Source organism: Ictalurus punctatus, chromosome 16, assembly GCF_001660625.3.
Source record: "Ictalurus punctatus breed USDA103 chromosome 16, Coco_2.0, whole genome shotgun sequence".
Classification (NCBI taxonomy): Eukaryota; Metazoa; Chordata; class Actinopteri; order Siluriformes; family Ictaluridae; genus Ictalurus; species Ictalurus punctatus.
This window is the reverse complement of record NC_030431.2, coordinates 12,497,960-12,522,082: the sequence shown is the minus strand read 5'-3', so window position 1 is coordinate 12,522,082 and position 24,123 is coordinate 12,497,960. Positions and strand designations below refer to the sequence as shown.

Below are 24,123 nucleotides of genomic sequence, written 5' to 3'. Positions count from 1 at the left end.
AGGAAAGCACTAAATGCCCTTTTCCGCATGCGTTATGCCATAGATTGGTTAGACAGCATGGCCAATTTTTGTTCTCTTGAACTCCTGGCCACAGCTGGCAGTGGCATTGTCAAGAATTGAACTCACAATCTCTTGATAACATGGCAAATGTTGGCAGTTGTGGCTCAGTGGATAGGGCTCTGGATTACTGATCAGAGGTTGGTGAGTTCTATCCTGGTTCTGCCTATCTGGTACTAAATCCTGATACATCCAAGCTGCCACTGTTGGTTCCTTGAGAAAGGTAAATCCCTGTAAATTACTTTGGATATATGGTAAGCCTGCCAAAAAAAAGCTTTTCTGCTATGCCACTCTGTAATGCCATTGTTGTGAGTTGTCTTAAATAGTTAATTGAAGCCCAAATCAGAGTTGCATTACTGGCATATGGGTGCAAACTGAAATCATATAGGCCTTACAACCATGACATAGTCTAGGTACTATTCTAAATATAAGTGTGTACTGCTGTAAGAAATCATGGTTCCATGGATCTTATGGAAACTCTCCTTGAAGTGAAAGCTAAGGTCAAAATGAAACAGATGTGACATACAGTATCTGGAATATGAAAGAACGAGTCAAAGAATTTATTGTCACAAATGTATTTATCTTAGTCATTATTGTTAACAATAACATTAGTAATTAGAAGAACTCAGTACAGAGCATCATCCATTGGCTGGGTATTACATACTGTCTCTCTTTAGTTGGTTCATCTTGCACATCTATAATGTGAAGCTCTGCTCTACATATTGTTCTACTGAGATTTTCACAATAGTCCCATTGTTATGCATAGCTCGGATGCTACATAATACCACAAAACATCTTTTTGATGCATTTTGAAAGACATTTCTTGAAGACACAATTCATTAGTTCACTTTGCCCTGAGACTTGTGTTTGATGAGTAAAGACCACAGAAAGTCCAAAAATAGTTTGAATATGTTCCTTGGTCATTTCATCACTCATTTCTACCTCATTTCTCATTTTATCACTCACATTTCTTAGCAGGTGCATTTGTGTTGATATATAGGGTGAAGATATTCAGCAGCTATATAGGTTATTATTGTAGTACCATTAATGAAAACATTTGCTGTGTGAAATTTGCCATATTTTCCATCCAGCTCCAAATCTCCTCTCTTGCCACATATGTTTGATGTCAGAAATGGTCTGTTAGATCTATGTGTAGCAGCATGTATTTCTCTCATCCACTTTCTCCCTCTCTGACAGTGCGACTGGCAACATTACCTACAGAAGTATGTCCTTTAGAGTCACAAGAGTATGTCCTTATCTTGAACCAGATTTCCAGTTCTCCCAGTGTTCCTGTGACCTGTTAGTTTTCATAGTTCTTCAAAAACATGGACAATACCAAATGTCTGTATGTTTGGAGTTGACGTTTGGTAAGCATGCATGTTTTGATTTAGGCCTGCATTTCCTGTTTGTTGAGCTCAAGCTCCTTGGGGTATAGATCCTTTAGCTAAGATGTCAGTTTCAGACGCCACCTGTAGTCCTTTGAATGCTGTCCTTCAGTCAGTGAACAACTTGAACTCAGGATTCTACAGTGGAAGCTCTTTTACATGCAAGTCTGTTTACAGGTTTGTCAAACTCTACTGATGTCATTGACATTGGCCATGGTCATTGACCACTCCAGTCATGGGCAAGGATTAAAAATACTGTCTTCCAATAAGTTGATTTTAGCGCTTCTAAAACTGTTAACGAGCTTCCTCATTTGATTTTTAAGCCTTGTTCATTGTTTAAAGGACATGGACTGAGTAACTGAGTAATTTCCAAACTAGCTTTTAAATCAGCACTACACTAGCAGTGAGTCTCACCACCAAGTACTACTACTTTTCTTTAGTCATGTGCCACATACTAACGCAGCGTGATACAATTTTGCTGAATAATAACCCGTCGTGCTGGTGAGATAGCACAGCTGTCAAGAAGTCGTCATATTTGTGCAGAGTGAAAGGCACACTGTGCTTCCCAAAACATGTGCTTCACACAGAGCCCTTTTGTGGTGTGAAATGTAGTTTTCCTTCCTCAGTAAGAGAAAGTTTCTTCATGGTGTGTTTTTCCTATAAGAAGTTATTAAGCTAACAGTATAGAAGTCCACCCATACATAGTTCCACAGGTCTAAAAATGATCTTCGCTCATGAACAGTAGTTATTTCTGGTATATCACCATTGTGTGCTTGAAATGAGGACTCTTTGCTTTGTCAGATTCAATATAATGGTCTTGCCTACATATGAATTCAGTCCATTGGTTCCCCTATCTGTCCTATGCAAGAATGGAAAATACTTGAGTAATTGTACTTTGTTACCATACTTTGACTTATAGACTTAGGCATATTTAGACTTTACTTGAGTATTACTTAAATTTAATACTCATACTTAATTACATTTCCAAGAAAAACCTCACTTTTTACTTCTTACATTTTTTATTTGGACCTTCAAAGTATTCGTTACGACTCCAAAAGGTCTCTTCTTCTCTCATGCAGACAATGACTGTACGCTATTTATTAATCAAATGGACAGATTAGCATCCAATCATTTGTAGTACACCAATGTACAGTGGTGCTTGAAAGTTTGTCAACCTGTTACAATTTTTATTATTTTTCATAAATATGAACTAAAACATCATCAGATTTTCACACAAGTCGTAAAAGTAGACAAAGAGAACCAAATTAAACAAATGAGACAAAATTTTACTTGGTCATTTATTTATTGAGAAAAATGATCCAATATTACATATCTGTGAGTGGCAAAAGTATGCAAACCTCTAGGATTAGCAGTTAATTTGAAGGTGAAATTAGAGTCAGGTATTTTCAATCAGTGGGATGATAATCAGGTGAGAGCGAGCACCCTGTTTTAAGAACAGGGATCTTGCAAAGACTTCACAACACATGTTTGTGTAAGTGTATCATGGCAACTTGACACTACTTAGTTCTAATCTGATTGAAAAATCTATCAAGAATTTTATTAAGAAGTGGATTGATATTAGCCAAAATGTTATCCACTTATAATTATGGATTACCACTAAAAGACAGGGAATGTTATTCAGATACACTTTCAAATGATGAAGATCCTTATGGCTTGGCATCCTGTCCATAGCTAAATGATCCTAAGTGGTGGCCAAACCGGCAATGGCTGGGCATATACACATATCTCACAGAAACTCTGAGTGTTTATACTAGAGAGACGTTGAAGGCATACAAGTCTCTTGATGTTTAAAATGTTGTTGTTTGTGGACACATTCAAGGTGTAAAGTTTTATGATTGCAACATTGAGGAGGATATGGTACTGAAAGTTGATGTACTGCCCAACCAGATGCCATATAAATGCATTAGTTAGCTGAACAAAGGTAGCTCAGTAGGGATGTGTGTTGTGTCCTGCACAGTAGGTTAGAATGCTGAGTTAAAGACGAGGCACATTTTGGCGAAGAGGATGGCTGATTTTTTCTTACCCCCACGCCACACTTCCTCGCTCTCCCTGGCTAACCTACCATACCTTGGTTGTAGTATTTTGAAAACCATCGCTGCAGGCCTTACTGAACTGAGCGTGGCTTGGATATAAAGCACTGCTACAACAATGCCTGGGTGCAGAGGGACAGCGCATGCTCGCAACAATCACTGACAGCAATGAAGCATTGTTATGACCAAGCTGCGAGCCTCTTATATGAACATTTTGCTGCCCCACAGAGTGTTTTTCTGCGGTGGTTCATATTCCGCCGATGACATCAGCTTCCTGTTGAGTCTGTCAAGCAATATGTGGCTAACTTGAGAGGGCTAGCAAACTCCTGTAAATTTGAGGTGCTGTGTGATGAAATGATCCGTGAGCAGCTGATTGAGCACATAACTGACAATAAAATCCAGGAAGCCCTGCTACTACAGCCTGATGACGCTATCTAGAGCATAACAGTTGCATTTCAAATTTAACGCACTGCTGAACGTGCGGCTACACTAACAAACCGAATTAAGTTCATATCTAGCCCTCCAACACTCATTGACAGTCCCCCACCCATGGAGCAGTCATTGCACAGGGGTGTGGGAGCTGCTGTCGATGTTCCTGACTCTGTGATGCAACTCGCGTGACAACAACGCCGGTGACCACAACAACAATAGCCCTGTTCTAACTATGGATCTCATTCTCATGCCACAAGAGCCCCAAATTGCCCAGCTCAGAGCCAGATGTGTCATAACTGTTCAAAACAAAATCACTTTGCCAGTGTCTGCCGCTCAGCCCCACATAGACCACTACCAAGTACTTCACAGTCTTCACCCACTATAATTCACAATGTGAAATCAGGTCTTGTGCCATTCAAATCATGCACGGTCATCTTGAATGATGTGTGTGTTCCCCTGCTACTGGAAACAGGGGCCAGTATGTCCATTTTGAATGCTGCCATGTACAGGCAGTTTTTTAACATGCTCCGTCTGGCGCCGCCCTCCACGAGCCTGTGCCCTCCACAGCCCTGAAATTAAACTACTGGGGTCAATTATAATGATTGTTTGCTCTGGAACAAAAATACTACCCTTATTGATTTTCCAAGTGGCCCATAAAGGAGCTAATTCGATGGGGCTGGACCTGTTCACTTCGCTAGCATTCACCTTAGTTGATGTGGGTGGGGCTGCTATCCTGGTGGTGACTTCAACATGGCAACAACTACGGCCAACACTATTCAATGGGCTGGGCTGCCTTACATCATTTATGCATCAACCCCTCATTAACCCCGCCATCACACCTGCCATTCAACCATTACTTCGCATTTCCCTGGGCCGGCGCGATGGGGTGGCAACTGAACTACAGCGCCTGCTAGGTACCAGCATCATTGAGCCAGTGACGCTTTGCCCTGGGTTTCAAACCTAGTGGTGGCGAAAAAAAATCTGGAGGGCTGCGTATTTGTTGAGGCGAGTCAATAAAGCAATAATTCCTGATAAATTACCTCTGCCAACATTGGAGGAACTCACAGCTCAGTTCTATGGTTCAACAGTGTTTATCAAGCTTGACCTCAGGGAGGGGGATTTGCAGGTGCCCCTGCACACAGACAGCAGGAATTTGACAGCTTTTGTTACACATGAGGGAGCATTTCGTTATACCAGGATGCAATTTACCCCGAGCTCAGCCCCTTCCTGCTTCCAACTTAGCGGGAATACCAGGTGTCATCATCTACCTTGATGACATCGTTATGCACAGAGCAACAACGCACACTCATGATGAGCACCTTAAGAAGATTTTAGACACCCTGGCAAAACACAAATTGACCCTTCACGGTGACAAATGCCTTTTTGCGATCCCTGTCATTGAGTTTGTGGGGTTCAAGTTGTCAGAACAGGGCATTTCTCTTCTCCAATCCAATACGGACGCTACTGAATCCATCCCTGAACCGACCATGCCTGCCCAGGTGGCTTCCTTTTTAGGCATGACGGGTTATTATTTAGTTTCTTCCTCAGTATTTGGCCACCACTGCCCCCCTACGCCGTTTGCTTCAAAAGGACAAACCCTGGGAGTGAATGCAAGCATGCTCAGAAGCTGTACATGCTCTTAAGTCCCAACTTACCTCACCCCATGTACTGTCACATTTCAGTACCTCCTTTGACACCCTGATCACATGCAGCACGTCAGCCACTGCCATTGGGGCTGTTCTATCACAGGTGCAGAATGAAGTGGAAAGGCCCATAGCCTTCACCTCGCAGACCCTTAACCCAACAGAGCAGCGGTACTCAGTGGGTGATCAGGAGGCGCTGGAGTGTGTGTGAGCATGTGAACAGTGACATTTGTATTTGTATGGCTGCCATTTCACACTAAGGAGGGACCACCATGCCCTAGTGGCACTTCTAGCCACTTCAGGTACAGGCCATAAGCTACTGTTATGCATCGCTGGTATAACAGGCTCTGCCAGTATAATTACATCCTTCAGTTCAGCTCAGGCCGTGACATTGTGGTGGCAGACCTGTTGTCTTGCTCCGTTACGACCCAGGATATGCCAGTTGACAGCTGCCAACCGGAAATCATTCAGTAACTTCATACTCCCTTGCAGGGCACTGTGTCACTACAGGAGCTGAAATCAGCCTCATAGCAGGAACCGATCCTTTCCCAGCTCCGTATCTACATCTGAGACGACTGGCCATCACATGTGCCAGGGGACTTGGCTGCGTTTGCAGCCAAGATAGTTCCAAGATGAACTATTGTGCTGAAGTGACATGTGTTGCAAGAGGGCTCTGCACTGTGGTCCCAGGGCTTCTTCATACACATGTACTTGAAATGGCACACAAGGGTCACCTGGGCATAGTGAAGCTCAAACAGTGCTGCAGATACAGTGTCTGGTGGACGGGCATGGACAAAGATATTAAACTTCTAGTCAAAGATTGCCATGGCTGTCTCAAGAGCGGAAAGACCGGCAGGTGCAATAAACTGACCTCATTCTGGTCTGCCCCCCTGGCAGTTACTCATCAACTTGGCAGGACATTCTATCTGCTGGAGGATGGCACTCAATGGCATTCCAGCCATCTTCAGATAGTGCCTGCACCACCTCCAGCCACCCCACAAATCAGGGGGAACTGGCCCAGTGTCATTCTTGGTCCAGGGAGGGAACCCTCAATGCCTCTGGCCAACAAGTAAAACCTGGACTCCTCTCTACCCCGCTCCCTGGATTTCCCCATTCCCTCTGTGATTCCCCAGGCCCCTGGGCTCCCAGACTCTTTCTTGCCACGGCTTGATCATGGCCTAGTCATTTGGGAGACTTTGTTGTTAGTTTCCATATGTAGATGGCATAGGGAAGGGAAGGGGGGATGTTGTGTCCTGCATAGTAGATTAGAATGCTGAGCTGTCTTGTTGTTTTGTTAGCATTAGCTAGCTAGTTTCCTGATGTAGATTTTAGGCTACTTAGATTTGTTAAACTAAACCTGTAAACCAGTTCCCTAGCTAAGGTAGGCCCCTCAGTCCTAATTGCCTATAACCTTATGTCACATCTCACAGGTAGATGCAGAAGCAATCACAGATATTCAATGTTTTATTAAACAAACAAACAACAAAACAAAGACACTAAGACAACTTGGCAAAATACTTGGCAAAAACCAAACATGGAAGCGTGGACAATAGCATAGATTGACAATTATGTGAGACAAGGAACCAGTACAAACAGTGGCTATATATAGGAGTGCTCGTTAACAGAAACATGATTCAGGTGCAGGTGGTCATGTGACATATTGTAGTACAGTGCAGTGGCTGATGGGAACTGAAGTACAGAGTTACCTCCTTGATATATGACAGAACCCCCCCCAAAAGCGCTTCTCCCAGAGCGCCCAAAAATGCACTCCCTCCATCTGGTGGTCCTGGCCCCTTGGGCAAAATGTCCCCAGCAGAACTAGGAGACTGAACGGTATCCTCAGCGGAGCAAGAAAGCAACGCAATGTCCTCAGTGTAACAGGTAAGCAGCGCGACATCTTCAATGGAACAGGTAAGCAGAGAGAAGTTCCCAGTGGAACAGGTAAGCAGAGTGATGTCCTCATTGGAACAGGAAAGCAGAGCGACGTCCTCAGCGGAACAGGTAAGCAGAGCGACGTCCTCAGCAGAACAGGTAAGCAGAGCAACATCCTCAGCGGAACATCCTCAGTGGGGCTGGAGCTCAGAACGATGTCTGTGTGGCAGGACAGCGGAACAATTTCCTCTGCAGGACAGGAGAGGGGAGCAATGTCCTCCGCGAGGCCCGAGGGAAGCTCCAAGATTTCCATGAGGCCATAGAGGGGGGGCGAGGTTCTCTGCGAGGCCAGGGAGAGGAACGGGGTTCTCCGCAATGCCAAAGGGAGGAACGATGCTCTCCGCGGTACATGAGGGGGGAACGATGTCTTCCGTGGAGAAGGAAGGAGGAGTGACATACGGCACGCAACAAAGAAGAGGAACGATGTCTTCAGCGGAACATGGAGGTAGAGCGACGTCCTCAGCGAAGCAGGATGGCAGCGCGACGACCTCAGCCAAGCAGGAAGGCAGAGTGCTGACCTCCGCCGAGCAGGAAGGCGGAGTGATGTCCTCAGCCGAGCAGGAAGGCGGAGCAACTTCCTCAGCCAAGCAGGAAGGCGGAGCAACTTCCTCAGCCAAGCAGGAAGGCGGAGCAACATCCTCAGCCGAGCAGGAAGGCAGAGCGACGTCCTCAGCTGAACCGGTAAGCACAGCGGTGTTGTGCACAGGGTTGGCGAACAGAGGGGAGCACTTGGGTATGTCAGGACACGGAGCAACATCTTCAGCCAACCTGGGTGACTGAGCGGCGTCCTCAGCTGACCCGAAAAGCTGAGCGGCGTCCTCAGACGAGCAGGGAGGCTGACTTTCGTTCTCCGCTAACTCCGTTTGCTGAACTAGATCCATTATAGGGGAGGGAGGGTGGGAGATGGTACTAGCCCCGACCACAGTCTCCCACCGGTACCCGGACTCCTCCTCCTGTTAGCGTGGCATGGCGTAGTCCTCCGCGAACATAGGTGGTAGATTGAAGCCCAGGTACTTCCTGGCGATCTGCTGCTTCCATTGTATGTCTCAGGTTCTGTCATGTCTCACAGGTAGATGCGGAAGCAATCGCAGATATTCAATGTTTTATTAAACAAACAAACAACAAAACAAAGACACTAAGACAACTTGGCAAAATACTGTGGCAAAAACCAAACATGGAAGCATGGACAAAAGAATAGATAAATTACATGAGACAAGGAAACAGTACAAACAGTGGCTATATATAGGAGTGCTCGTTAACAGAAACGTGATTCAGGTCCACGTGGTCATGTGACATATTGTAGTACAGTGCAGTGGCTGATGGGAACTGAAGTCCAGAGTTACCTCCTTGATATATGACACCTTAACTGCCTTCTGGTGGCTTGGAAAGGTGACCGATGCAATAGCATACAGTGAGAAAGAATGTGTTTATGAACACTTTTCCGATCATTGGCACCCAAAGCAGCAGAACATGATATTTTAGAAAACCAATTCTGGTTTGCTCTTAAAAATCACTGTACTCTCCCACTATGTTTTTGCAACCAGGAGATGTATCTGATACACGTCACTCTATCATGCAGGGATCTACAGTATGTAGACTATATATTGGTCTATGTTCCAAAATAAGCTGACCATTGCACCCTAATGAAAACAATGGATGTTAAACAGTACCCTTTTTTCCTCTCATCACATCCCTGTATCAAACACCATCTGCGTCACTGGATGCCTTGATGTAATCATCAGGGAAGTGGTGGGGGTGCTTACGCTCAAAGACACACCACATTACTGTATGTGTTTGCCAATAGAGATATGCATTTTGTTCAATTTCACAGTTCAAATACTCAACAGACAAAATGAGCATCAAGTTCCCAAGAGCTGATCACAACTTTATACAACCCATTGATTTGCACCCTTTATGAAACGTATGGCATCTTCTCTATAACAGCCAGTTTTTCATGTTTTTGTTTTGTTTCGTTTGTTGCAGGTGTTTAGAGCTATGGGATGTAACATTTTTGCAGTCCTGGAGGCAATACTCAAGTTGTGACCTGGGAAGATGCTCTGTCCTCTCTTGATGCTGACCAAGCTGCTCCAAGAAAATTCTCCTCTGATTAATTTTTGCCACTTTTCCAATTACTGTTGATTTCCCACCAACTGACAAAAGCATCAGTGATGTTGGGGAAAAACACCCTAGGTCAATGTGCAAAGTTCATCTAAATTGTCTATCCTGTCTTTTCACATTCATCTTTTCATCTTTCTGCATAATCCTCCTCAAGAGGACATTTGACTTTTTTCTTGGGGTTATACTGTAGGACACAAGTGCAGTGGTGTTAACAAAAGCAAAGACAGATGAAGTCACTTTCCTGGTGTTCATTTCAATGAGCTCTTTTGTAAGCTAAGGTTTGTTTTTTCATACAGTCCCCAACATCATGACCTTTCTTTTTAACTGTTCCTCACCAAGAGTGTATGATATGAAGAAATTTGTCACAAGTTATGTGACATAAGTTGTGGTCACACGTCTAGCCATCAAAGCCAGGATGACCCTCATTACCACAGAGGTGGCCCACACCTTTATCTGCATACATGTTAAGCATATATACTGAACTTTTCCACTGAAAGCATCAAGACATTCATTAACAGTTATTTATGGAGATGGACTGTACAAAAGGGCCACCTATCGTTGCTGAACCTATCTATCCCAAATATCCCTTATGACTGCCAGCTTGTCATGTTCCCTTTTACATGTTCCTGTATGAGCGCTATCAAAGTGTGACATAAGAGAAGATATGCATAGCTCACATGCCATTGCCCAACTAGTATCAGCATTCCAAATGTTTTCTGTTTGCTTCACCTTTATACCTGTACTGTAGGCTTGCAGGAGGGTCATATCTATCTTTCCATTTTTTCTCCAACTTCTTTCTTTTATGTTTGTTAGCTCGAAAATTATGTTTTTTTTGGAGGTGTGACTTACAACTCAAAGACTGATTTAATGTCTGTTCCATAGATGGCAGCATATCTAGTGGAACATGAAAGCAATTTGATTGCATTTTCCACACTAAGTCTGCCCCATCTCTCATCTCTCAGGTGGGGATAGACACCATGACAATTTTCCAGTTTTAGATGTGAAGGTGTCTAATAACTGTGAAACAACTCTTGATTAGAGAGTCGAGATTGTTCGAGATCATTCAAAAGGATCAAACTAAAAAAAACAAAAAAACAAAAACAAACAGTCATTACAGCAAGATCCCTCATAAAGTGTCTTTCACGTTGCCATCAATCATGAATCTCAGAAAATCTTTGTCTTCTTCAGTGCTACAAAGGTACATTCCCAAAGTCTCAGCAGCAGAAAATGTCTTTTTCCATGTGATCAGTCACATGGAAAAAAATAAGTACACCCCTACATTTATCACACCATCAAATTCATGAAATTAGATTCAGGTGTTCAATATTGGGTGCCAGTGATTAGAACCTGCTTAGGGAGTGCAGGTGGAACCTGTCTTATTTACACCCCTCTCATATCTAGTGTCTGGTGTTCCCTTTGTTATTGAGGTGTGTGATGTCATCATGCCAAAATGTAAAGAGTTCTATAAAGCCTTCTGAAAAAAGGTTTTGGATGCCTATGAGTCTGGAAAGTGATTTAAAAAGATCTCCAACTTATTTCAAATACATCATTCCACTGTAAAATCATCTACAAATGGGGCCAATTTGTCCAGGGCTGGCTGTCCCGGCAAATTCAGCCCAACAGCAGACTGATGCAAAAAGAAGTCTCCAAGAACCCCAAGATTTCATCACAGGATCTGCTAGTAAGTCTTGCAACTGTTGGTCTCAAAGTGCATGCATCTACAATAAGCAAGAGATTGCACAAATTTGACCTGCATGGGAGGCATGTCAGGAAAAGGCCTTTGCTGCCTAAAAAGAACAAAAGAGCAAGACTACAGTTTGCCAATGAGCATATAGGCAAACTCCAGGCCTTTTGGAATAATGTGTCTGGACAGAGGAATCAAAGAGTTGTTTGGCCACAGTAACAGCAGACATGTTTGGCGCTGACCAAAGACAGCTTTTCAGGAGAAGCACCTCATATCAACTATGAAGCACAGTGATGGAAATGTTATGGTTTGGGGTTGCTTTGCTGCCTCAGGGACTGGACAGTTTGCATTCATTGATTCAACTATGAATTTTCCATCATATCAAAGAGTGCTTGAAGTTAATGTGAGGCCATCTAACGGGAAGTGGATCTTTCACCAGGATATAGATCCTAAGCACACTAGCAAATCCAGCAGTTTTCTAAAAAGAAGAAATGGAGCGTTATGGAATAGGCTAGTCAACACGCAGATATGAATTCCATTGATATGTTGTGTGGGGATTTGAAACAGGCAATACATGCAAGAAAACCCTCAAACATCTTGCGACTGAAAGAATATTGCAAGAAGTTATTTCTGCCAAAGGGGACAATACTAGATTCTGAGGCCAAGGGTGTGCTTACGTTTTCCACAGAAAAATATGACATATATAGTATCTCACAAAAGTGAGTACACCCCTCACATTTTTGTAAATATTTGATTATATCTTTTCATGTGACAACACTGAAGTAATGACACTTTGCTACAGTGTAAAGTATAGAGTGTAAAGCTTGTATAACAGTGTAAATTTGCTGTCCCCTCAAAATAACTCAACATGCAGCCATTAATGTGTAAACCTCTGGCAACAAAAGTGAGTACACCCCTAAGTGAAAATGTCCAAATTGGGCCCAAAGTGTTAACATTTTGTGTGGCCATCATTATTTTCCAGCACTTCCTTAACCCTCTTGGGCATGGAGTTCACCAGAGCTTCACAGGTTGCCACTGGAGTCCTCTTCCACTCCTCCATGACGACATCACGGAGCTGGTGGATGTTAGAGACCTTGGGCTCCTCCACCTTCCATTTGAGGATGACCCACAGATGCTCAATAAGGTTTAGGTCTGGAGACATGCTTGTCCAGTCCATCACCTTCACCCTCAGCTTCTTTAGCAAGTCAGTGGTCATCTTGGAGGTGTGTTTGAGGTTGTTATCATGCTGGAATACTGCCCTGCGGCCCAATCTCCGAAGGCATTCCGAAGTACATGTTGGCATTCATGGTTCCCTCAATGAACTGTAGCTCCCCAGTGCCAGCAGCACTCATGCAGCACCAGACCATGACACTCCCACCACCATGCTTGACTGTAGGCAAGACACACTTGTCTTTGTACTCCTCACCTGGTTGCCACCACACACGCTTGACACCATCTGAACCAAATAAGTTTATCTTGGTCTCATAAGACCACAGGACATGGTTCCAGTAATCCGTGTCCTTAGTCTGCTTGTCTTCAGCAAACTGTTTGCAGGCTTTCTTGTGCATCATCTTTAGAAGAGGCTTCCTTCTGGGACAACAGCCATGCAGACCAATTTGATGCAATGTGTGGCGTATGGTATGGTCTGAGCACTGACAGGCTCACCCCCCCACCCCTTCAACCTCTGCAGCAATGCTGGCAGCACTCATACATCTATTTCCCAAAGACAAATTCTGGATATGATGCTGAGCACGTGCACTCATCTTCTTTGGTCGACCATGGCGAGGCCTGTTCTGAGTGGAACCTGAACTGTTTAACCGCTGTATGGTCTTGGCCACCGTGCTGCAGCTCAGTATCAGGGTCTTGGCAATCTTCCTATAGCCTAGGCCATCTTTATGTTGAGCAACAATTCTTTATTTCAGATCCTCAGAGAGTTCTTTGCCATGAGGTGCCATGTTGAACTTCCAGTGACCAGTATGAGGGAATGTGAGAGCGATGACACCAAATTTAACACACCTGCTCCCCATTCACACCTGAGACCTTGTAACACTAACAAGTCACATGACACCGGGGAGGGAAAATAGATAATTGGGCCTAATTTGGACATTTTCACTTAAGGGTGTACTTACTTTTGTTGCCAGCGGTTTAGACATTAATGGCTGTGTGTTGAGTTATTTTGAGGGGACAGCAAATTTATACTGTTGTACAAGCTGTACACTCAGTACTTTACATTGAAGCAAAGTGTCATTTCTTCAGTGTTGTGACATGAAAAGATATAATCAAATATTTACAAAAATGTGAGGGGTGTACTCACTTTTGTGAGATACTGTGTATATATATATATATATATATATATATATATATATATATATATATAAATTTGTGTTGAATAAACGATTGAAAAAGCTAATTTTCCTTGTGGGTTTGTTTATATCAACTTTATAAATAGGCATTGTTTCAATTGTGTGTGTATATATATATATATATATATATATATATATATATATATATATATATGACGACACAAGGCAGGGCACAATAATGAGTCTTTATTGGTCACATATACATTACAGCAAAGTGAAATTCTTTTCTTCACATGCCAGGAAGTTGGGGTCAAAGTGCAGGGTTAGCCATGATACAGGATACAGGATGTGCTGTACAAGTCCTGAAAAGTGAAGCCAAAATGTTTCGATCACTCCCAGGTGGCTGGATGCAGTATAAACCCCGCCCTCTCCATGCAATCTAATGGGACGTGAGACAAACTAAACAATCAAATTACACTTCAAATAAACTTTTTCCAAAGATGGTTAAGGTTAGGGTCATTTTAGGTAGTTTTTATCATGCTGATGTAAGTTCAAGTGTTCGTGTTTTAAATAGGTTTGATTTTAAGTAGTTATTTGATGCTATAAAAACGAGGGTGTGATGTCATGATTGACAGCTGTGATTGACAGATTCTCTGAACGAAGTAGTCACTGAGGCACCAATTAACTTTTTTCAGGATCTTCAGGAGTAGATTGGAGCTTTAACTTTAATTTCTTCATTTCCATAACTGTTTATTTCACACTGACATAATGAGTTGAAAAAGTGCAGGGGTGTATGCTTGCGATTGATTCTGCGGGAGTGTGGGTTTGACGTTGATACCGTAGCTCCACTTTATGCTCACTACTGTGCAGACTCGGTCTCCGAGTTCACTACTGTGCAGACTCGGTCTATGAGTTCACTACTGCACAGGCTCGGTCTCCGAGTTCACTACTGCGCAGACTCGGTCTCCGAGTTCACTACTGCAGAGACTCAGGCTCCGAGTTCACTACTGCGCAGACTCGGTCTCTGGGATCACTACTGCGGAGACTCAGGCTCGTAGATGTCAGCGCCATACTGGGACATTGGTGGCTTCACTTTTCTACACTGGAAGAGAGTGAAGGTGTGTCATCCATCTTTTTTTACAGTCTATGACACACACACACACAGAGTACTGTGCAAATGTTTAGGCACCCTATTTTTTTAGTACAAACTTTGTTATAGATTCTTTATTTTATGACTTCTACATTATCGAGTCAGTACAAAAAACATTTTCGATTACCAAACATTAGTTTTCTAGCACAAAAATTTTACAGAAAAATATTTGTATGTCATTAAAGAAAGCAGCATATTTTGTAAGAGACGCTTTTCAGACAAAAAACACTATGAAGACTGATGGGTTTTGCTGCAAAAATTGGAAATAAGTGCGACAGTCAAAATCAAAAAAATTTGTCACACAACATATTGACTTGGTTTCATTTATGGTATATATATTTTAAAATGTAGAAACATTTTATTTCATTATTTTGAAGGCATCTTTCCTTTACAGCATTTCTTTGCATGCGCCTAAAACTTTTGCACAATACTGTGTGTGTGTGTGTGTAATATATATATATATATATATATATATATATATATATATATATATATATATATATATATATATATATATAAATAACACACACAAACACACACATACACACACACACACACACACACACACACACACACACACACACACACACACACACACACACAGAGAATGAGAAATTTCCAGTGACTTCACAGATGCACCTGCATGAGAGATGTCTTGTTCATGGCACTTGTGAAGTTACAATGCTGCAGTGTTGATGGCAGGTGTGTCTGTGTTTGTGTGTGTGTGTGTGTGTGTCTGTGTGTAGATGTGTGTGTGTGTGTGTGTGTGTGTGTGTGTGTGTGTGTGTGTGTGCACGTGTGTGTGTCTGAGAAATTTCTGCAGGGGGCGCCTGGTCACAATATTGATATAAAATCATTGTTTAATAATGGTTCCCATTAAAATTGGAATGAAGTATGAAGTTGATTAAAAAATGTTAAGTATGATTTGTGAGGCCTAACCCAAACCCCAAATGTCCAACTTGTGTAGCTCTAACAGGCAAATATTCACAAACATGACATAGATTCATTGGTTTACTTCCTGACGGTATGCATTCATCACTTTACCTGCAACATAGAACTGTAATGTTCATTAACATTATAAGAATAAATCATTATAACAGCAAAGAAATGAGTGATATTCCAGATATTACTGTCAGATCAGCATTTATCTTTCACTCTAGGAAGCATGTCTCTGTAAGCTAAAGCTAACACTTCTTCACACATAATGTAAAGAAATCATAGGATATCTTTCAAACATCAAATAATCTCAGGGTTTCTTCCAGAGCTCCTTCAGCTGCTATGGAAAGCATCCGTTTAAGGGAACTATTTCACATTTGTCTGAAACCATCACACTGATTTTCTACGTATGCTCTTTTAAAGCCCAGCAACTGAGCTGTGTTGTGATCTGTGGTGCTACATGGTACTACACAATGCTTATCTTTTATTTAAATAAAAAGAGGACAAAAAAGAAACAGTTTTATGCACAAAGACTACCAGGATAAATCCCTACACTATCACTTAAGATGAAAAGATTTCTGTTACCACAAATGTGAAAGAGAAAGCCTTCTCTCATATTTATAGCAATTAGTAATGTATTTAGCTTTGTTCAGTAATAATAATAATAGTAACAACAACAACAACAACAACAACAACAATAATAATAATAACAATAATCGTGATGTTTATGATGGTGATGGTGCTGGCTGTTTAGATAACAGACTTGTGTAACATCAGTGGGTTTTCCTGCCACTCACACACACATGCTCTCTCTCTCTCTCTCTCTCTCTCTCTCTCTCTCTCTTACTCTTAACACCATCTCTATAGCAACCACTCTCACAAACCACTCAAAATAGAATCACAGTTGCTGGAAAAGCAGAAATTTCGACTGATTGTTCCAACCCAAGATGCAAAAATCCATCATGTTCATCCTTTATTTAGTTCCGCAGTCAAGTGCTTGTGATGATCGCCAAGCTGAATAAAAGCTCTGGGGCAAAGAGGGTCATCTTTGTTCTTGATTAATGAATGTATCAGTTGGGTTTTCCGACACTGGCAGTATAATGAGCGCTAAAAATACACCTGCAATAAAGATAATTATTTTGCCATTATTTATGAAAACTGTCCGAAAGAAAGCTTGGGGCTGATCACAGAGGCCTTTATCATAGTGTTTCCCCCAGTAAATCCAGTATAATCAGCATTTTAGCAGTGAGTGTGTGCGTGTGTGCGAGTATGTGTGTGAGTGATAGATAGATAGATAGAGAGAGAGAGCGAGAGAGAGAGAGAGAGAGAGAGAGAGAGAGAGAGAGCAGACAAAATGGAGGACAAATGTAGAGGACTGACTCAGGCATGACAGCTGTCCATGAATTCTAAAAACAGCTACAAGGACACACAGGAGCAGCTTGGAATGAAAAGTCTAGACTTGCCAAACACACACACACACACACACACACACACACACACACACACGTTTTACTTACTATTCTTATGAGGACGACATAAGTATTCCAATAACATAATTATTAATGTGTAGGGTTAGAGTTAATGCCTTTTAATAAAAGCTACAGTTTTTAAAACAAAAACAACAACAAAACATCAACACAAATAAATAAATAAATAAATAAATAAATAAATAAATAAATAAATAAATAAGGTTTTCCTTGTGGTTTCCTCCAGGTACTCCGGTTTCCTCCCCCAGTCTAAGGACATGCGTTGTAGGATGATTGGCATTTCCAAATTGTCTGAAGTGTGTGAATGGGTGTGTGAGTTTGTGTGTGTGTGATTGTGCCCTGTGATGGGTTGGCACCCTGTCCAGGGGGTCCCTCGCCATGTGCTTTAGGCGTTAAAGGATTATTTTTTCATTTTTTAGCGAGGAATGTCATTTTGTAGTTTTTCATAACACAGGAAACGGAAGTCTAGACTTGCTAATTTTGTCCTTTATTCTTGTATATGATTTCTGTGACATGTTTTTTTTGTGTGTCAGGTGGAACAAATGAATAAAATAGTAGAAGTTTTGGGGGTCACCTTGTTCCTTGAGTACCCTGGGACAGCCTCAGGCTCTCTCCCATCCCCAAAAATTGACACCCCCCCCCCCCCCCCCCCCCATTAGCTTATTTCACTGTTAAAAGTGAATGAACAGTCAGACTGCTGTTATTGTAATCCTGTTAGACATGCATTGACTCAATTTTCCATGCCACTCATGTGTAGCACAATTATTCTGCTCATTTGGCAGTAAAATGCTTGCAGTGTTATCAATAATAAATAATACATTCTCACACAGGTATCTGTTCTCTCCTTCTCTGACACATAACAATCAAATACAGACAACCACTCAAAAAGGACACTGCAGACTGCAGGAAGGTTATACATTCATAAGCTCTAAAATGCTGGAACACACGCAGGGCAGGTTTGTCTGAGTGTTCCCTATGGACTGAGAGAGTGTGTGTGTGTGTGTGTGTGTGTGTGTGTGTGTGTGTGTGTGTGTGTGTGTGTGGTTTTGCAGAATGTTGTTAAATCCTGTGGGAGTAACCCACTTGAATTACTCTTGCCTCACTGACTAAAGCAAGTGACTGCAACATCATCTGCCCCAAAATAGGAAGCTGAAAGTCTACCCTCCTGCCACACAACCTCAAATTTTACCTCCTAACAACCTATGCAAGCATAATTTACAAAGCTCTAGCTTCATACAATTACCTTTTAATCCTTAACCATTATGTCTATAAATAAGACAATTTGAAGCGGTTATGTTTTTGTTTTGTAATGCTCCAGATAGCTGCATTTTCAGATAATGTATGAGGATCTACTACACAAACTGGACCGGTTACTGTTTAGAAAACTGTCACTGTCAGTCGCTGCTGCTAATGCCACAATAATTCTATGATAATACAAATGTTATAATAACTTGTTTGCATATGTTTCTTTGTTTTGCTGCTGTACTTTTTTGGTACTCCGTTTAGTCCACTGAAATACTTTATGTTCTGCCAGTTGATAAGTCTTGCCCTAAAACTTCAAACCACACAGCCTTAAACTTATAACTTCAAATTACATTCCTATTCCTAACTTTTCAGAGTTTTCCTAAAATAAACGTCTATGTCCCCTGACAACCTCAAATAATGTCACCAGACACGACTAAATCTAATACCACACAACCTCAAACTTTTGCCACCACAACTTCAAGCTGTCCACCCCCTATACAATCTCTCCAGTCTCAAACTTGGACTGCACACAGCCTCATCACTCACAGTAGGTTTCTTATTCTCCAGCTCATTTATTCAATACCTTCAATAGAGCATTAAAATCAGCATGCCCATGAGAGCTTGCAATTTCTCCTTCAACTGCTGACCATTCCATAGTCTATCATTTACTCCCAGAAGGACTGCTTTGCCTCACCTGCGGTTCACAGCTCAGGCAGCTGTGGCCTCAGATTCATGGCTAATGAAAGATCATCTGCATTCCTTGCACTAGCACAGCTTGACTGGCTAAAGGCCTCATAAAATAGTAATCTGCAACAATTACCTTGAAAATCTGAGGTGGTCAAATGCTGCTTCCAATTAGCCTGGCTTCTGCTGTCTTGAGAATAACCTATGCTGTATATGGAATGAAGGGTGCTTAATTTTGAATGAACTGAGTTGTATCTTTCAGCTGAATCAAGTGTGTAGAAGAAATCTAGAGAGAGTTCTGCTGGCTGTAAACGTGGTAAGACTTTTAAAATGCTCAGAGGATCACAACCAGCACTGTGCTGAACTCACCGGCTGGAATTTTGTGCTCTCATTTTGAAGCACTCCTGCTTTTATCTGGCCATGCTCCAAAGTCCCTCCTAAACTGGCTATAACCTTGCAAGTTAAGATCTATGAGAGTCAACATTAATGCTGATCCTCCTCTTTAGACAACCTTGCTAACCCTGGAATGATCTATGGCCATATGCAGGATTCTGGTATAGTCTAGTTTGTCGTGTTAAAATGTTATTTACGTCCTGCATGTCTTCCTGATTTCCTCATATTGTTCCTACATAAACCATAGTCAAACACTGACAATATATATAACGTCATTTTAGACATATGTATCAAGGATTAACCACTCCCATGAACATGGCAGGGTGAAAACTGACAAACCATTCAAGCTGGTCAATCTCTCTTCATCTCCCTATGAATAATCTTTGCAAGATATGTGTTTTATAGGCTGTAATCCAAAATGCATGAATGTTCATACATATATTAGATCATTAGCAGCTCAGCACTAGTAATACTAAGGTTAGGGTTAGGGTAATACCACAGCTTGGGTTTAACATCAAACTTGGATTACATGAGGCTAGGTTTTTGAATGGCAGGAGAAAGTAACACTGGTGAAGCAAAATTTGTAAAATACTGTAGCACTGAGAAAAAAAAAATCCTCATTATTAACCCTTATATCTTGGTATAATTCACCATTTTAACAGTGGAAATGCATGCTGACAATTTAGGCTTTAATTATACTGTTTACTTTGTGCAGTATACAAATAATTGATAAAGAAAAATATTATTTTTCCATTTCTTTTCAGATAAAGATTTTTACCAGGTAATTTCTTTCCTAACAACACCACAAGGAAAAACATCTATTTTCAATCATAGACTAGCCAGGGGGAATCCTTTAACCGCTAACACTGGATGCCAACATCCATGCTACTATGGATTTTCATCTGATTTGTCTCAATTTTGACATGACACTCTTTCTCTTCCATTGCAAAGCCACTCATAACAATTCTGAATTATACAAAAAATGTTTTTTTCATTTCTTTTGAAAAAAAGTTTTTCTTTCATTTGTTATTACTATAAGCATTGACAGCAACATCAAATTTGATTTCCAGCTTAGGCAGATAGGAAATGTTGTTCGGTTATTGCGTACAGCAATTAGTGATAATAGTTCACCAATTACAAAATTGATACAATAACAAAAAGCACTAGAACATTCAAATGGAGATTTGGATATGAGCTGTTTGACCTACCGCATGCAACACTGTTGTCTCACTATCAATCCCTAGAAGAGATAAGGTATCTTGTTGATCACCACTGTTCCTCACCATTGTTCTATTTTTTTTGTACATCTTGCATTCCTTTCAGCAAAGAAATTAGGTAAATGGTTCAGGTACTTTTTCCTGTATTTGTAAACAAACTCATGAAAGCTCTACATAAATTAACTTAGTCATACTGCTTTTATATATATGAAATATGTGTCATGACTAGATGGAAAACATAAACTTAATTAGATTGGATTTATATCACACAACCTGTACTCTGGAAGACTGATTTTCCTGTGAGTGAGTAAGTGAGTGTATGTTTTGAACCCTCTGTTTGCATACTGTATATGATGCAGCATGATGTATTTTCCTCTCCTTTAATGGCACTGACTTTCCTTTCCATCTAATCAGTGGAATCTCTGTCTGCACAGAGTGTTTCTCTCCAGCACACCATTTCCGCCAGCCAGATGGATTTTATTCTGTTACTAATGAAAGATCAACTCATTTACGCTCCCCGGTTAGACATATATGACCTCACACACAGGCCTTCAATAATCCTTGGACTCACAACTGACAAGCATGATGCAGGATTTTCAATAAAACACATCAGGCACAAAAACATACTTTCAAAGGCACATTTTTCTAACCTTTACACACATAAAGGCCTTTTCACACAGAAGAGCTCTTTTTTTTCTTTGAAGCCTCTGAGTTTCTGGTTTACATTCACACACACAAAAAATGTGTTCTTACCTGTGGCCTCCACCATGCCTTCCAGAATTACAACAATCTCCAGCTCCTCATTAGTTAGGCTGGCTTTGGAGATCTCCCAGAAGGGACTATGCTGGTTGATCTCATGGCAGATGATGAGTGGGGACACAAGGAAGAGGCGGTCGTCACCCGTGTCATAACCCACATTCATGTCTGTTTGGTTGAGGGGAATAAATTCCCCCTCCTTGGTCTGTTTGGACTTGATCAGCTTGGCTCGGATTGAAGCCTCAACGATGTGTGAGTTCCTCAGGTCACCGACGCGGAACATCAGACAGAGGCGCCCGTCACGCATTGAGATGACAGCGTTGGTGGAGAACACCAATGTCTCTGCACGCTTCTTAGGCTGTGAGATCTTCACAAACATACAGCCAACCATAAAGGCATTCACAATGGAGCCCAGCACCGACTGCACTAGCAGGAGCACGATGCCCTCTGGGCACTTGTCTGTGATCACCCGGTAACCATAACCAATAGTTGTCTCAGTTTCGATGGAAAACAGGAAGGCTGAGACGAATCCCTCCAGGTTGTTGACACACGGTGTCCATGTACTGTCACCTATGTGCTCCAGGTCCCCTCGCGCGTAGGCAATCAGCCACCACATGAGGCCGAAGAAGAGCCACGTAACTGTGTAGACGAGCACAAAAATGAAGAGGTTGAACCGCCACTTCAAGTCCACTAGCGTGGTGAAGATGTCTGTGAGGTAGCGGTAGGTCTCACGGACGTTGCCGTGGTGCACGTTGCACTTGCCATCCTTGCGAACATAACGCTGGGCCTTGCTCTTGACTCGATCGCTGTCCTGAAGCTGCTTGGGCAAGTCGTCTCGTGCCTGCTTGGGCAGCCGTGGCTGTCTCACTGTGACGGGGCTCTCCACATCCTGCTCCATTTGGCCTTCTGGAAGGATCTGAGCCTAGAGGAAAGATATATGAGATAAGATCATCCTACATACACTTCATCTTGGGTAATCAGCTAATTGTACTCATATTATATGAATCCTGAATCAACCCAACTGCATGAAGTGAACTAGAGATATAATGTATTTTGTATTACAGGATGAGCCATGAGGCACAAACTCAAACAAAAGACCGAGCTGTAACACTGCAGAAATGCTATATGTTCTAGAGATTTGTATTGACCGTTGGCACTGTGCTCTCTGTGCCTTGGTGATTTTTGTGAGTTCTATGCAAACTTGTTTACCTTTTTTCCGTCACCATATTTCTAACCAATTAAGTTGTAAAAGTATGTTTTCTGCACTATATATTCCTCAGCCAATGAATTTTGCTTTTTGGTTTGTTTAATTATGTGCAGTGTGAAACTAATCTAAACCAAGCAGCAAATGAACCAACAGTTGAACAAAACATGTGACGTATAAATAAATAAATAAATAAATCACTTAGCAGTGCAGAAAGGAGCTAACTGCTGAGAGGTCTGTTATGTGCCATCCATTGTTTAGGATTCTTAAGAAAGAATTAATATGAATTTTTAATTTCTGTCTATTTCTGCATGTCTTGACATTTCTCCTTCTCACTGACAATTCCACATGACCTCATTATGCTGTTCTGTGCTGGATCATCACTCTTCAATTAAAATAAGTGAAATAGGCTTCAGCTTGTCAGTATAAGTCACTGTAATGTCTGTGAAAATGTAGAAAACATCTACATGTAATACATTACACATTTAGAACAAAGAGGTCAACACCATATAGACATTGAAACAGCTATGTGCTGAATTAACACAGGGAAGCTGTGTTTTCATATTTTCATATGAACATTCATTTATGTGGGCACATTAGCTTTTCTTGGGTTCTGAGGCATTTTTACCCAGACATACTGTATCACAAAGATTAATTAATGAATTAATCTTCAGTAACTGCTTTATCCTGTTACGATGGTTATTTTGGTGGTGGGAGGAAACCACCAAATGATGCAGAAATGGGGAGAACATGCACAGAAACGCCACCAGACAGTAACCAGAGCTCACGATTAAACTGGGGACCATGGAACTGTAAGGAGGCAACACTACCTGCTACACCACCATACCCTAAGAAGGAATAACAAGACAAGGAACTGTAAAAAGGCAGATTTTAAGTAATTTCACTGCCCAGTAGCCAACCGAACCAACTGTATGTAAGCAAAGTGCAGTGTTCTAAAACATACATATAGTGGTACTCCTGTAAATACACCATATAAGTAGTTGACAGCTAGTGCTTTCTAGATCAACATATTGTTGCATGAAGTGACATTTTTCAGACATAACATCTGACATTTTACTAAAAACCAACACAATGAAAGAATCTGCATTTCAATATGTTGAAGAGTAGACAGAAATATTTTTAAAAAAATATTTGTGATATTATCCTACTTTGGCAATTTGACTTTTTGTGCTAGACAAGAAATGAGCTAGATCTTATCCCTTTACCGCATGGTGTTGCTATATGGCAGCTATTAATTTATCTCCAATTTTTTAATAGGTAATAATACAAAACTAGTATTTTCCTAAATAACTGGAAAAAGGAGGCTTTAATGTTGACATAACAAAAAATGGCATTTCATGTGACCAGGAAGTGCTGTTTGCATTTCACATTGCATGGTGAAGGGCTCTCAAAATTTGATACATTTTTAAATATTTAGACAAATCT

The 24,123-nt window shown here is 41.5% G+C and overlaps 1 protein-coding gene across 1 annotated transcript in view; it reads right to left on the bottom strand.

Moving 5' to 3' along the window:
* Positions 1-24,123, bottom strand: part of kcnj6 (potassium inwardly rectifying channel subfamily J member 6) — a 91,207-nt gene that overhangs the window by 10,152 nt on the left and 56,932 nt on the right. Inside the window, exon 2 of the mRNA XM_017488390.3 lies at positions 21,471-22,395. Coding sequence (XP_017343879.1) covers positions 21,471-22,371 — 901 coding nt within the window. The 5' untranslated portion in view covers positions 22,372-22,395. The remainder of the gene's footprint in view (positions 1-21,470; positions 22,396-24,123) is intronic.